The sequence below is a fragment of the Aulostomus chinensis genome, chromosome 3, assembly GCF_037954235.1.
Source record: "Aulostomus chinensis isolate RoL2024-O1b breed Wild chromosome 3, RoL_Achi_v1.0, whole genome shotgun sequence".
Taxonomy (NCBI): Eukaryota; Metazoa; Chordata; class Actinopteri; order Syngnathiformes; family Aulostomidae; genus Aulostomus; species Aulostomus chinensis.
The window spans coordinates 22,924,627-22,937,003 of record NC_141322.1 but is presented as its reverse complement, the minus strand read 5'-3'; the positions used below and the strand labels follow the sequence as shown (position 1 = coordinate 22,937,003).

The following is a 12,377-nucleotide window of genomic DNA, read 5'->3' as shown; positions in this document are numbered from 1 at the left end:
CATCAAGATATTTATCTATTTTGGCTCCTGAATTTCACTTCGACCTCAAGTGCTGCCTTTTCCACTTCCGTATTCTCTTGCAACACGTTTTCAACTGCAGGACTGTAAAGTACATCAGGTCATCTACATCAGCCACCCATCCATCTATCAATCCTTCCATTTTACGAAGAGTAGCACCAGCAGCAAGCAGAGGAGTGAGGGGCTGGGAATCACCCTGGTCAAGATGAACACATATCACACTGAAAATATGTTCCATATGTGAACCAGTGACAGCTACAAGTAGGAAGGAGTTTCCAGGTCACTTGACCTTCATGTCTTTGGACTGGTAGAAGCCCCTGCAGGGAACTAAATACACTGCCAGCAAAAATCGTCCCAGAAGAACAGACACAGCCAAAAAGAAGAGAGAGAAATAATGAGGTGAATTAAATTCCTAGAATGAAGAAGAATGACAAAGGATGAAGGCGCTCTATCATCTTACATAATGTAAAAGTGTCAGACAAAAGAAAAAAAACTGCATTACGCCTACTGGATAAACATTTGGAGGTCGATAACATTTCCCTTTGTGGGTCTTTAATAATTGTTGAACTGAGATTAAGTGTTAATGCTGGTATGATGAAGACGCATCGGACGAAACTCGATGCAAAATCAAGATTGGTCTGGGTACCTCTGCTAAGAACTGATCTACTGTTTTAAGGAAACAGCAAATAAACCTTTAATTTGCTTGTACCTGTTTTCTATATGACCCTAAACTCGTTCTTAACTAAGTTGCACCATCTATGAATATTTCATAAATGTCATAAAAACCTTGTGTTTTAGCAACATAAGCCCAATATACTTGATCTATGAGTTTGAAAGGAAGTAGCGCATTCTTAATTTGAGTAATATTTTAGGTGTTTTGATGAGGAATGGAATATGTTCACTAGTTTTTCACGTTATTGCTTATAGACTGTGACTTAAAACTACAAAAGAAAATTGTGTTTGAGCAACAACTGTATCATTTTAGTGTATAATAAATTTGAGCTTATTAAGTACTGTTGCCATGCCGATAAACCTTTAAGCTGTATCGATGACAGATGACAAAAACACTGTCTTCATTTAATTAAACTTGAAGATCCATTTAACCCTTAACTTAAAAAATTAGAAAATATGACGTGAGGATGTAGAAGTAAAAACACCATTTTGATTCCAAGAGGATCCTGCAAAATCCAGCAGCAAATCTCTTTTAATACAAACAAAAAGCCCCCGTATCCCTTGTAATTTCCTGCTTTTCATGGCGTCTTTGAGTTTCCTGTCCAGTTGCCATCAGATGATTGATTAAACTGTGTCTTTTAGAGCCAACTGCCTCCAAATGCGCATGTGCAAGTACACGCACACACACACACACACACACACACACATCTTTAATCAAAGCAGAGATCTGCCGTGATTTATTCATCCCTGCAGCTCCCAGCCCAACTATACACCCACCCCTCCCCCCCCCCCCCACACACACAAACACATGGTACCATATACATGATCTGCTTATCCAGTGATACACTATGTTTGTTATCCAACATTGATAATTAACACTAAACCCAACGATTATGTGACTGCTCATGACTACTTGTAATGCAAATCGATCTGCCAACTATCTGATCCAGCAAACACTGCACTTATTTTTCTGCAACTGCATCGGATCTAAAGTGTGAGTTTCTTCTTGAGTCTGCAGATTGGTGCCCTCTCTCTCTCTCTCTCTCTCTCTCTCTCTCTCTCTCTCTCTCATGAGCATGTGGTCTGCAAGCTAATATTCCTGAAAGCTCTGGGCTAAGCAGCATTGCTTCCCGCCGAGCTTTTGTCCAGGTCCAGGCAGGCCAGTGGAGGAATGGGAGAGTGTTAAATAGACAGAGAGTAAGTGGGAGGTAGTAAAGAGCATTAATCGTGTGTGTGTGTGTGTGTGTGTGTGTGTGTGTGTGTGTGTGTGTGTGTGTGTGTGTGTGTGTGTGTGTGTGTGTGTGTGTGTGTGTGCATGCCGGACTGTAAAGCCCATACACGTTGTTCTTTCTGGTTGTAGATATAAATAAGTGCTGCAATAGGCAATTACAAGGCTTTCACCTGAATGGCTTGAATGAAGTTTGGTCACAAGAATTATTGTGGGACGAAGTAAAAGTGGGGGACAGAGAGAGAGGGAGCAAGAGAAAATCATGAATTGAATTAGGGAGGGTGGAAGGGGAAGGCTCCTGGACTTAAAAAAGGGGGCTTTTATGGGTATTTTAATGCAAATCAGCCCCTAGACATTTTTCATTGTGTTTTAAATGTGTGGAGGAGTTATGCCTGGCCCCATTAACACATATATATGTGTTTCATTCAAGAGAAATAGAGGTTCAGAGGATCTGTGATACTGAGGACTTGATCAGAGAAAAAAAAAAGTTGCGGTTGACAAATGTGTTTGCTTTTTCTCAAATGTAATCACTAAATTTAAAGCACAGAGTAAATAATAGAACTCTGAGAAGAAATAAAGACTTAAATATTGAACTTTAAATGATTCCAGGAGACTTGGTTTGTTTGTTTCCACTCTTTGATAACCCAAGTCAGTTAGGCCCCAGCACAATCTCAAGGTAACGCGTGAACTGACCACCATCTCTTCACGCTCCTCTTCATCAGCATCATTAAAATAACGCCAGGAGAAAGTCAGTTTGGATTCTTTTTTGTGATGGACACATAAAAATCCCTGGTTCAACAATTAAATACCAAACTAAAAGATATATATTGTCAGCTTCTTAAAATATAGGTCATTGTTGGAAAATCCTGTGTTGTCGCGATACAGTTAAGGTTTGGATAGGTTTAGGGACAAAAAAACTAGGAAATGACTGTCAGTACAATGTTGTAAAACACTTTGGGACTTGAACAGGATCTGAACACCTGTCTCCTGTGTCTGGTATTTATCAACCACTACAACTCTCATTGTGGACTTTCTCACATTTTAATGACAGTTGCATTGGCTTACTGAATCAAGGAAGGTGTCTCCTCACTAAAAATATCCCTAGAACAATCATATTATTATATTCTGCTCCTCATGTGCTCTTGAAGGTCATCCAAACATCACCTCTATACCCTGCTTCTGCTTTTTTGAGCTGCCAGTGAAGCCTCCAGTTCAATGAGAGGATTTATTCAGCTTCAGGAAGCCAGGACTCTTACTCGGCCAGTGAAACTGAACTCCATACTGAAGGCATTGGATCGTAGCAGCTACCTGTGGCCCCACTGCTTCTATTGTCTCGCTAAGAAAACCGCCAAAACTGATGACTGATGCTGTAGCCTGCCACTATAAATGTGACTGCAGTGTAACAAAGCCAGACCTCTGCTTTGCTGCCAGCGAGGGCAGACTGACAAGCGATCGAAGAGAAGCATCCAGAAGACGGAAATTAGCTCCATGAGTGGAACGTTCAGACTAATTTTGTCATTTGAGATAAAGCACAATAGATGTCTTCCAAGGCCAGATAGACATCCTTCAACAAGAAACAATAACCGATGATTTGTGACATTCACTGACACGACAAAGCAGAATACCTCCCCCCACTCTAAAACTGAAGAGACCCTCCCCTGTAATCATGAGGCCATGATCAATATCACAAACAAAGAACACAGGAAAACATGCAAACGGAGAGCTGGTTGATTACAGTTATTTATACACTTTGTCAGTCAGCTAAACAGCTATGCATTTATAGTTCCAATCCTCCCAGCTATATCATGCTGCCATGAGTCTGTTCTAAGTATACCAGTGTGTAACATTAAAAGCTTGTGGCATGTAAAATCATCTCTCCCAGAAGGCTGCACATGGTCTTTCTGTGAAACACAAACAGCACCAGGATAAAGATGCAATGACGAGCTCAAATATATCAGTGACTATCACATGGGTTGGCTAGAAGTTTCTTTTTATACAGACATAAAACAGTTCCCAGAGGGTGATTACTTTTATGACCTCCTGACTTTTTTTATCTGAAACCACTGGCAAGTTGAAATCTCCAGTCGAGTCTCATTTAAGTTTGTGTAACGTCACGAGGTATTGATTCACGTACAGGGAGACAGATGTTCCTTTTTTTCTCTAAGTAATTTGATTGAAAGAATATTTCATGCCTGCACCATGTCCTTGTACTGGTTCAACAACACAAGACCATCTGCATGGGGGGGTGTTGGTTGAATCTTGAGGATTTGCCACAGTAGCACCACAGAGCACAACAAAGTGAACTAATTTTGTCTGCTTCATTCCATGACTGAATTCTTTCCTTCTTCCAAAGCTCTGGTGACTGTTGGAATTTAAATCGACAATTAGAGTTTCACTGTCTGTCATTTCCTTATTTACTCCAGAAAGATCTTGAAAACTACAACTAGTCTGTTCTGATGCCCTGGTGGTTCTGCTCTGCCACACCCCATTAGGATGTAATACACCCTCTGGTGAGACGGCGAGTGCTTTCATCTCACTAACACTAAGAACTGAAGTAAATTTAATCTTAATGCAGCAAAAAATTACCAACAAAAAAAATAAAAGGGCACGCGGCACGGTGGTGCAGTGGTCAGCACTGTCACCTCACAGCAAGAAGGCTCCGGGTTCGAGTCCCAGCTCAAGCACAGGATCTTTCTGTGTGAGTCTCCATGTTCTCCCTGTTCCTGTGTGGGTTCTCTCTGGTACTCCAGCTTCCTCCCACAGTCCAAAGACATCAAGAGGGGACGAGGCTGATTGATACTCTAAATTGACTGTAGGTGTGACTGTGTGTGTGAATGGTTGTCTGTCTCTATGTGTTGGTCCTGTGATGGACTGGTGACCTGTCCAGGGTGAACCCCCCCTCTCGCCCAAAAGCAGCTAGGATAGGCTCCAGCCACCCTGCGACCCCTAACAGGATAAGTGGGAGAAAATGGAGGGATGGATGGATGGATCGAAAAAAAGTGTCTGGATGGATCAGAGTCAAAAGGCAGGGACCAGCATTTCATGCCCAACAGCAGCATCTTTTTATTGCTCTCTGCTGGTACTGCAACTTTGTAAGGCAAGGCAATTTTATTTGTAGAGCCCGTTTTCACAAACAGTTTGTCTCAAAGGGCTTCACATGGCATCATAACAACATCCTCTGCCCTTAGACCCTCACATCGACTGAGGAAAAACTCCATAGAAAACCCTTTGTACAAGTGTATACTTTCCTTGCTTTTGTGATGCATAACATGACACTGACATGATATCCTTCAGTGGACTCGTGATTAAAAAAAAAACACTTTACAGTACAGTGGTGCAGGAACAAGTCTTGCAACAGGGAGCGTAGCTGAATGTACATTCCCTCATCTTGAAGTCTTGAGGTCTGTCGTACTTAAGGAGCTTCAGATATTTCTAAATTTTGTTCTCCAGCATAAAATATGTCAGTCAATGCCACAAGTGTGAATTTTGAAGCTTTTAAGTGTCTTAAAAACAAGTTTGCTCAGTGGTTTAATGAGACAACTGAGGTTGACAATGAATCGTGAAAATACATGTAGTCATCCAGGCATTGAAGTCACGCATTTGTGGTGAAGTTCATTTACTGCCTGACATTAGCGTTTTACTTCTAGAAATTGCATTTATGCTGAAATAATCATAGGAGTTGCATTGCATTTTTGGAGATTATCTTGCTGAAAAAAATGAGTCAGTAAAGTAACTAATTTGAACAAAATGGTTATTATTGACTGCACTCTTAGGACCTTAGTACTTCCTTGAACACAAACCAACACCTCTCTCCAAACCTAGTGCTCTTTGTGTGCCTAAACCAAACCTAAGGTGTGGAATAAGAGGTGCTGGCTTGTTTGAACTTTCGCTAATTGTACCTTTAAGTAGACTATGGTTTATCTTGTGTTGTTCTGCAGACACATTATAATGTAAAACACAGTAGCTGTTGTCAAGGTTGGCAGTTGAGGGATAAAGCACAGGGGTCTTCCTGTCTGCACCAAGCAGTGAACTATTAGCAGAAGCACTTCTCATAGCAGTATAAATAGCAGACACACACATAACTTAGACTCAAATGCCCTCGTCGTCTGTCTGGCTGTAGCTGCAGAAGCAACCATCTAAGTTCAGGTTTCTTCAAGACAAAAACAACCAAGACAGATATTGGAGAAAGTTTACAGACGTCGGGGATGCCAGTTCAGGACTCCTGTCCTGCCCCCCTGAGTGTGACATACTTTTGCCTCCTCCTCCAAACAGGAACTCCTCCTTACAGCATATCAATCAATACGAGCCGTCAAATAAATTGACCTTTGTCTTGACTTCTTCTCCCCCACTGAAAGGAGTAGGGGGCAGCCCGATGCTTGCATGAAGAGATACAGTAAGACTGAACACAAAGACATTCATCGCATGAACCTGTCAGAGGCTCCATTTCTGCACCACAACAGTGTGTGGTCTCTTAGATTTCTGCCTTTGATGAATTACTCAAAGCTTCTGTGAACGCTTCACAAACCAATTTTTCCCCTTTGGGCCTCAAATAAATAGTGTGACACCAAGACGGGAGAGGGTGATACTCCTCAAGAATGACAAAGCTGATTTCCAGTAGCACTTCAATATTATGATGATACATTTGTGAGTAAGCAGAAGACAGAGTATCAAAGTAGTAATGTCCTTTTCAGCATTGAATTATGTAGTCAATGAGATCAGCACAGTACAGCCACAGGCAACAGTAACCCAAACCTTTCTGGTACAAAGAGAGAATGACTCAGTGGCATCTCATTACAATGCGTTTCAGGCCAAATTGTTTCATGAAAGTATATTAGAAGAGTAGAGATGATAATCAGAGCACCTCTGAAGCTAAACTCCCTCATCTTAGCTCTCCTGACACAGAGTGTACTATCAAAGCGCTTAATGGAAATGTATTATTCATTCTGTTTGTTGTCTGATTATTACATAACCCACTCTGCAAATGCAATAACATCAGTATTTTCATATTATTTGACAGGGACCAATACAATAGACAAACTGAAAATAGCAAGCTAGTTAGAGGGTGACATTGTGAGGTAAAAATACCACATATAATGCAGGAGCGCATTCCTCCACCAAGACGAACTCTGACATCATCCAAAAAAGGATGAAAATTTTCACCACAATGAACAAATCTGCCCCAAATTTCTTCCCACCGCTCCACCGAGAATGGTGAAAATCGGCCTCATGGTTTTTGTGTAATCCTGCAAATATATAGACAAACAATACCTCCTTCACAAAGGTAAGAAAAAAGAAGAAAAAACTCACATGATCAAAGTGCAAGTTTGTTACTGCTAAGTCCAGGAGTTCAAGTTTCAGGACTTTGCTCATTTTACATGCAAAAAGAAAAGTTAGCAATAAAATGCTGACAATGTTTCTGTAAGTGAGGGAAGTGGGACTCAATATTGGTAAAAAAAAAAAAAAAAAAAAAAAATCATCTTCCTAAAACTAACTGCAAGTCATCGATGCAGACATCAGGTGTGATGTCATAGTGTGCTGGCAGCAACATTATTTATGCTGCTTCTTCCAGTAGGAGCATCACGTCAGCACATCAAGTCAGATGAGGTTATTGACTGTCCCGGCAGCAGAGCCATACAATACACTGAGATCATGGCCAGTTTTTAAAATACACTGGAGGAATGCTGCTGGACGGTAAGCAGGTTTGTCAGAGGTTACGGGCTCTCCGCGGGTCTGATGTCATTGCTCTGCCAGGCGACAGCATGACTGCAGACCAGGTAAACCGAGGAGCCGACAGTTAAAAATGGAGCTCCACAACAGGGACCTGCGCAACTTTTATTTTATCTTCAGAATTTATGTTGATTCTTTAACGTTTGATGTGTTTTATTCACATTTAGAAGGTAATTAAATACATTTAATTACATTTGACAGGTGCTTGTCATTCTTCATTCGCACCATTTAATGCTACTTTATACATCATCAGATTTAAGCAGCTGGAAAGTTGTGGAGATGAACTCCGCTAAGAATAAGTACAGAAGCAAAATGCATTGTTGATCAAGTGCTGCACTGATCCACTTATTAGCATTAGAATAATATAAATCTGATGATGTGAGTGCATTTGATCATAACACATTTGTCATTTTTCCAGGATTTTTCTGTAGTTGTACTGCAACTTTTGCTTACAGATTTACGATCACACGTTTTAACAGGCATGCTCTGCTATGAATAATCATATCCGCCTCGTCTTGTTTTTCCATTCATAAAATGACATCTCCTCCCCCTCTCTCATTGAAAAAAGTCAAAAATCCTAACTTTCTTTTTCAATAGTTTAACAGCGGGACACTTGGACTTCACCATACTGCACACTGGTCAAGTTCTAAACTTGTTGTGATGTCACAAAACACAGTTCTGAAGCGCAGTAAAATCAGTTAATACGTTTCTCCTTTATGGAATCGGCTTTCACATGAGCGACTTTCAAAAAAATCCAAGTGAAGTTAAAGAAAGTACATCTATGAGTGCAGGAGAACTTCTGTGCCAAATCTGTTGCTCTCACTTCTGTTGCTCCTGTCTTAAAAATAAACAAACAAACAAAAAACGTAGGGATTTAAATGCGACTGTGCTGATTGCATTTATAGTCAAAAAGTAGCTGAAAATGAAATTGACAGGAGGTAGGAGAGGTCTTTGTTATCAAAGGAAATGCCTGCAACGCCTCTTTTTATGAAGCTTCAAGAACTTAAATGTCACTTCTCCAATGATCTGACCTGTTAATAATTTATTTATGAATTCTGGCAGATGGGAAAGGGGTTTATTGGTCATTGTTCCAGCTGTTGGCTAAACACTGAATCAAAGTACAAACAGTCATCAATGCACAACTATCAACACGCTACCGGACGGGTCACTGTCTTTAGTCTTCAACACAAAAAGTCCTCCAGGAAAAATCACTGCTGATTCGACAAACCTGCTCTCGCACACCCTCCTCTTACTGTAGATGACGCTCTAACTGAGCTCACTGCACACGCTGCATGTAAAGATGCTAAAACTCCTGAGTGCTTTGACAATGATTTAGCAGATCTGAGGACTGGTGCAGAGGAGAAATGCTGAGTGTAGCAGCTTTTGAAAGTAATGGTATATGCTAAAGTGAACATATTGTTAGAAGAGCAGGCACAGATTCAAGCTATTACACAGTTGAAGTGAATATGAGAAGCAAAAAGTCCCAAAGGACAAAAGCTCAGTGCTGCATTCACTCACCAGCTCTGGGGTTCAGGGGTAAGCTGCTGGTGAAGTGCAAGAGAGAAACCAAAAAATGTGCCAGAGTCCCCAAATTTATGCAGTGTGTGAGTAGTATCCAGGTTAAAAGCCCAGACGTGGTTTGAAAGAGTCAGCAGAGCCCAGAGGAGGGTAGTCCAGCCATGAGAGGCAGAAGATGAGAGGGGGGCAGTGTCCCCATGTCCCACCAAGGCTGCCATGGCAGGGTGCAGGTTCAGTTCAAGACAAGTGCTGTGTTGATTCCTTTTGTGGCTTCCAGAGAGCTAAAATCCTGTATAAGTCTCCTCTTTTTTCCTGTCCTCTCTGGCCTGTGTGGATGCCTCCCTTGTTCCCGTCCTCCCTCACTCTGCCGTGCTGCCTCTCAGCTCCGTTTGCTGCTGTCAGTCTGAGGAGCAGGCTTTGAAAATGTGGTCATGTTGGCTACTTGTGCAAGTGTGTCTCCCTCAATGCATATGCGCCTCCCCCCTCCTCTATGCTCACAGGGAGACAGAGGACAAGTGCCTTGAATAGCCCGCTCACTCCTCCCCCTCCTCTCTCTCTCTCTCTCTCTCTCTCTCTCTCTCTCACACACACACACACACACACACACACACACACACATACAACCCCTCCACCCCCTCCTCCTTCCTCCTCTCAGCTGACATCAACACTCAAGAGACTGCTGCCAAAATACCAGGCAAGGTTGTCAAGGTACTTGGAGGCTATTGAATAGAGACAGAGAGGGTGAAAAGACACCAGACTGTCTTTATCTGTCCAGTTCACACGGTCCAAACTGCTTTTTGTGGGGCCGCTCCTTGTTCCAGGTGCTTGTGGAACTGAGGAACTTGGAAACATTTTTACGAGATAAAAAGAGAGTCTGATCCCAAAGGCTCTGACATCTAACTTTTTTTAGGCAGTAATCGGAAAGACAATGAGAGTCTGAAGCATGCACAGTGACCAGGGAAACTTTATTACAGACCTATCACTCTTCCAAGAGATGTTGTCTGGCTGAGTTATATTCAGACACATTGAGGACAAATGTAGCTTTACAGCAATGCTCAACTAATGTTATGTGACGCATTCAGAAATATGAATTTTAAGTCGACTTTTCCTTTAATGAGTAGCTCAAATAAACAATGAGGGCCCACGCAGCTCATGCCTTCTCGCCCACAGCTGCTGTTTTAACCAGCTGATTTCTCTCTCTTGTCTGTGTGCAGCTGTCAGTGTGTCACTGCAACTGTTCCACACAATAAACCTCAACAGTTGGACTCCAGCAGAACAACAAATGAAGTACGTCACGCAGGTCTGGTAGTTTTTGCCGGTTCCCAGTTACTACAGCTGGTGTCACGCTAAGTTCACACCATTAGTTTGCTCACACAGAGACAAAATCCTCATCCTAAAGGTAGAATAAGTCATATATCCGTATTAAAAATTCTAGATATTAAGTATGTGGTATTTTTACACACTGTTCATATTTAAACCAATATTACCAAATAGTACTTTTTTGGGATACTTTTTGGACCTGAAGCAAACAATACAAATTTTAATGGACAATTGTGTCCCTAGTGTCCAATGCCATATTGCAGTATTGATCATATCAGTATCGATAAACTGTAGCCAGCCTTCAAACTAATGCAAAAAAAAGGTATTATAACTCTTAACACTCTCAAAGTTGTCGTAAAAATGATAGTTTTAATAATGGACGAGAGCTATGGATGACCCCACAATCAAATTGTCTGCATAACGTTAGATATATTAGCAGCTGGTAGTGGATTTGTCAAACTAGCAAGATAGCATTACATTAACTTACATTACATTTTAATAAGAAAGTTAGTAAAAGAATAGACTTGAACAAACGTAATATGATAAAAACGCAAAGTTTATTACCTAAAACATGAAGGTTAGTGGCTCTTTAACGTGAAAAAAAAAATACTCCCATGAGCCAATGCTAATCAGTCATCAATAATAAACTTTTTTATGATCAATTGAATATAACACTGTCTTTGTTGTTAGGTGTTGACAGGTTTCTATTACTAATATTCTGATGGATGTAACTGATAAGAAATCACCACATGCCTTAGAAGTTCTGTTCTTTGTCACATTGGCACATTGATGTATGTGCTAACAACAGAAGCTAACTAACTAGCATGGTAGCCTGCTGACATGCCAATGAGCACGAGAACAAACTGCAGTTGAGACTGATAGAAATATTTTCAGTTTTGCAAGACAGAAAAGCTTTGGATAAATCAAAATGATGAGTTTTCAGAGCTGCTTGAATATGCTGAAACATAAATGTCAGGCTCATGGCATCCTACAAGGATCAGGGGATCTCCTGAGGATTTGTCCATATCTTATCATCACCGCTATCTCTTTCAATAAACCACTTTAGCATGGCCAACCAAAGCACTCTATTATTTTTTTCTTTACCTTGTCGTATGTTAAGTCATGTAAAATATCTCAAAATATAAACATTGCGGGGGGGGGGGTTGCTATCACATAATCGGTAAAAATGGAGCAAATGTAAAATTACTTTGATATAAACACTCATATCACATCTGTTTGTGTTTCCAAGCATGTGGGAAAGTTCAGGATACTCATATCAGTAGGGAGCATCATGGCCACAGGGAATTGGTGGATGTTTGTTAGCATCTACTCCCACACTCAGCCTACTGGCTCATACTAGTTCCTGAAAATTAAAAAGGTTGGTTTTAAACTGATGTCCAATAACAAGGAAATCTCTTGTCTATTCTCTGTGAACTGGACAGCTTTGGATATAAATACCAGAAGGATTCCACAGAGCTGAAGAAAAATGGGATAGGAATGGCGTGGGATGTCGAGAAAAGGCTGAAAACGTCTTAATGGCAGCCGGGCAGGGGGCCAGACATGAAGACCTTTAAACAGAACAAGAGGGAAGGATGGAGGGGTGGAGAAGTAATGGATAGAGAGGAGGAGAACAGAAGAAATGCCTGGCTGCAAATATTATCTGCCGTATCATTCGTGACACTGGCATCCCAGTGCAGCAGCTCATTAGCAGTCTGGACCACACTTCAAGGAGAGAGCTTATTTTAGACAGCAGGGAGGCCATAGCACACGAGGGCAGGGTCATTTTTCTCATTTTAGCCCCGTGTCACTTCCATGACTGAAACAGCCGCAGTCAGCACTATTACTGTATTGATTAATGGATGCTGGAAGAGGGAGTGGTGCTGGTTATTATGGG

At 41.3% G+C, this 12,377-nt stretch overlaps 1 protein-coding gene across 2 annotated transcripts in view; it reads right to left on the bottom strand.

Annotated features, from left to right (window-relative positions):
- Positions 1–9,644, bottom strand: part of itga7 (integrin, alpha 7) — a 34,144-nt gene extending 24,500 nt beyond the window's left edge. For both annotated transcript variants that reach the window (XM_086199765.1, XM_086199766.1), the window contains exon 1: positions 9,164–9,644. In XM_086199765.1, coding sequence (XP_086055891.1) covers positions 9,164–9,381 — 218 coding nt within the window. In that variant the 5' untranslated portion in view covers positions 9,382–9,644. The remainder of the gene's footprint in view (positions 1–9,163) is intronic.
- Between the last annotated feature and the right edge of the window lie 2,733 nt (positions 9,645–12,377).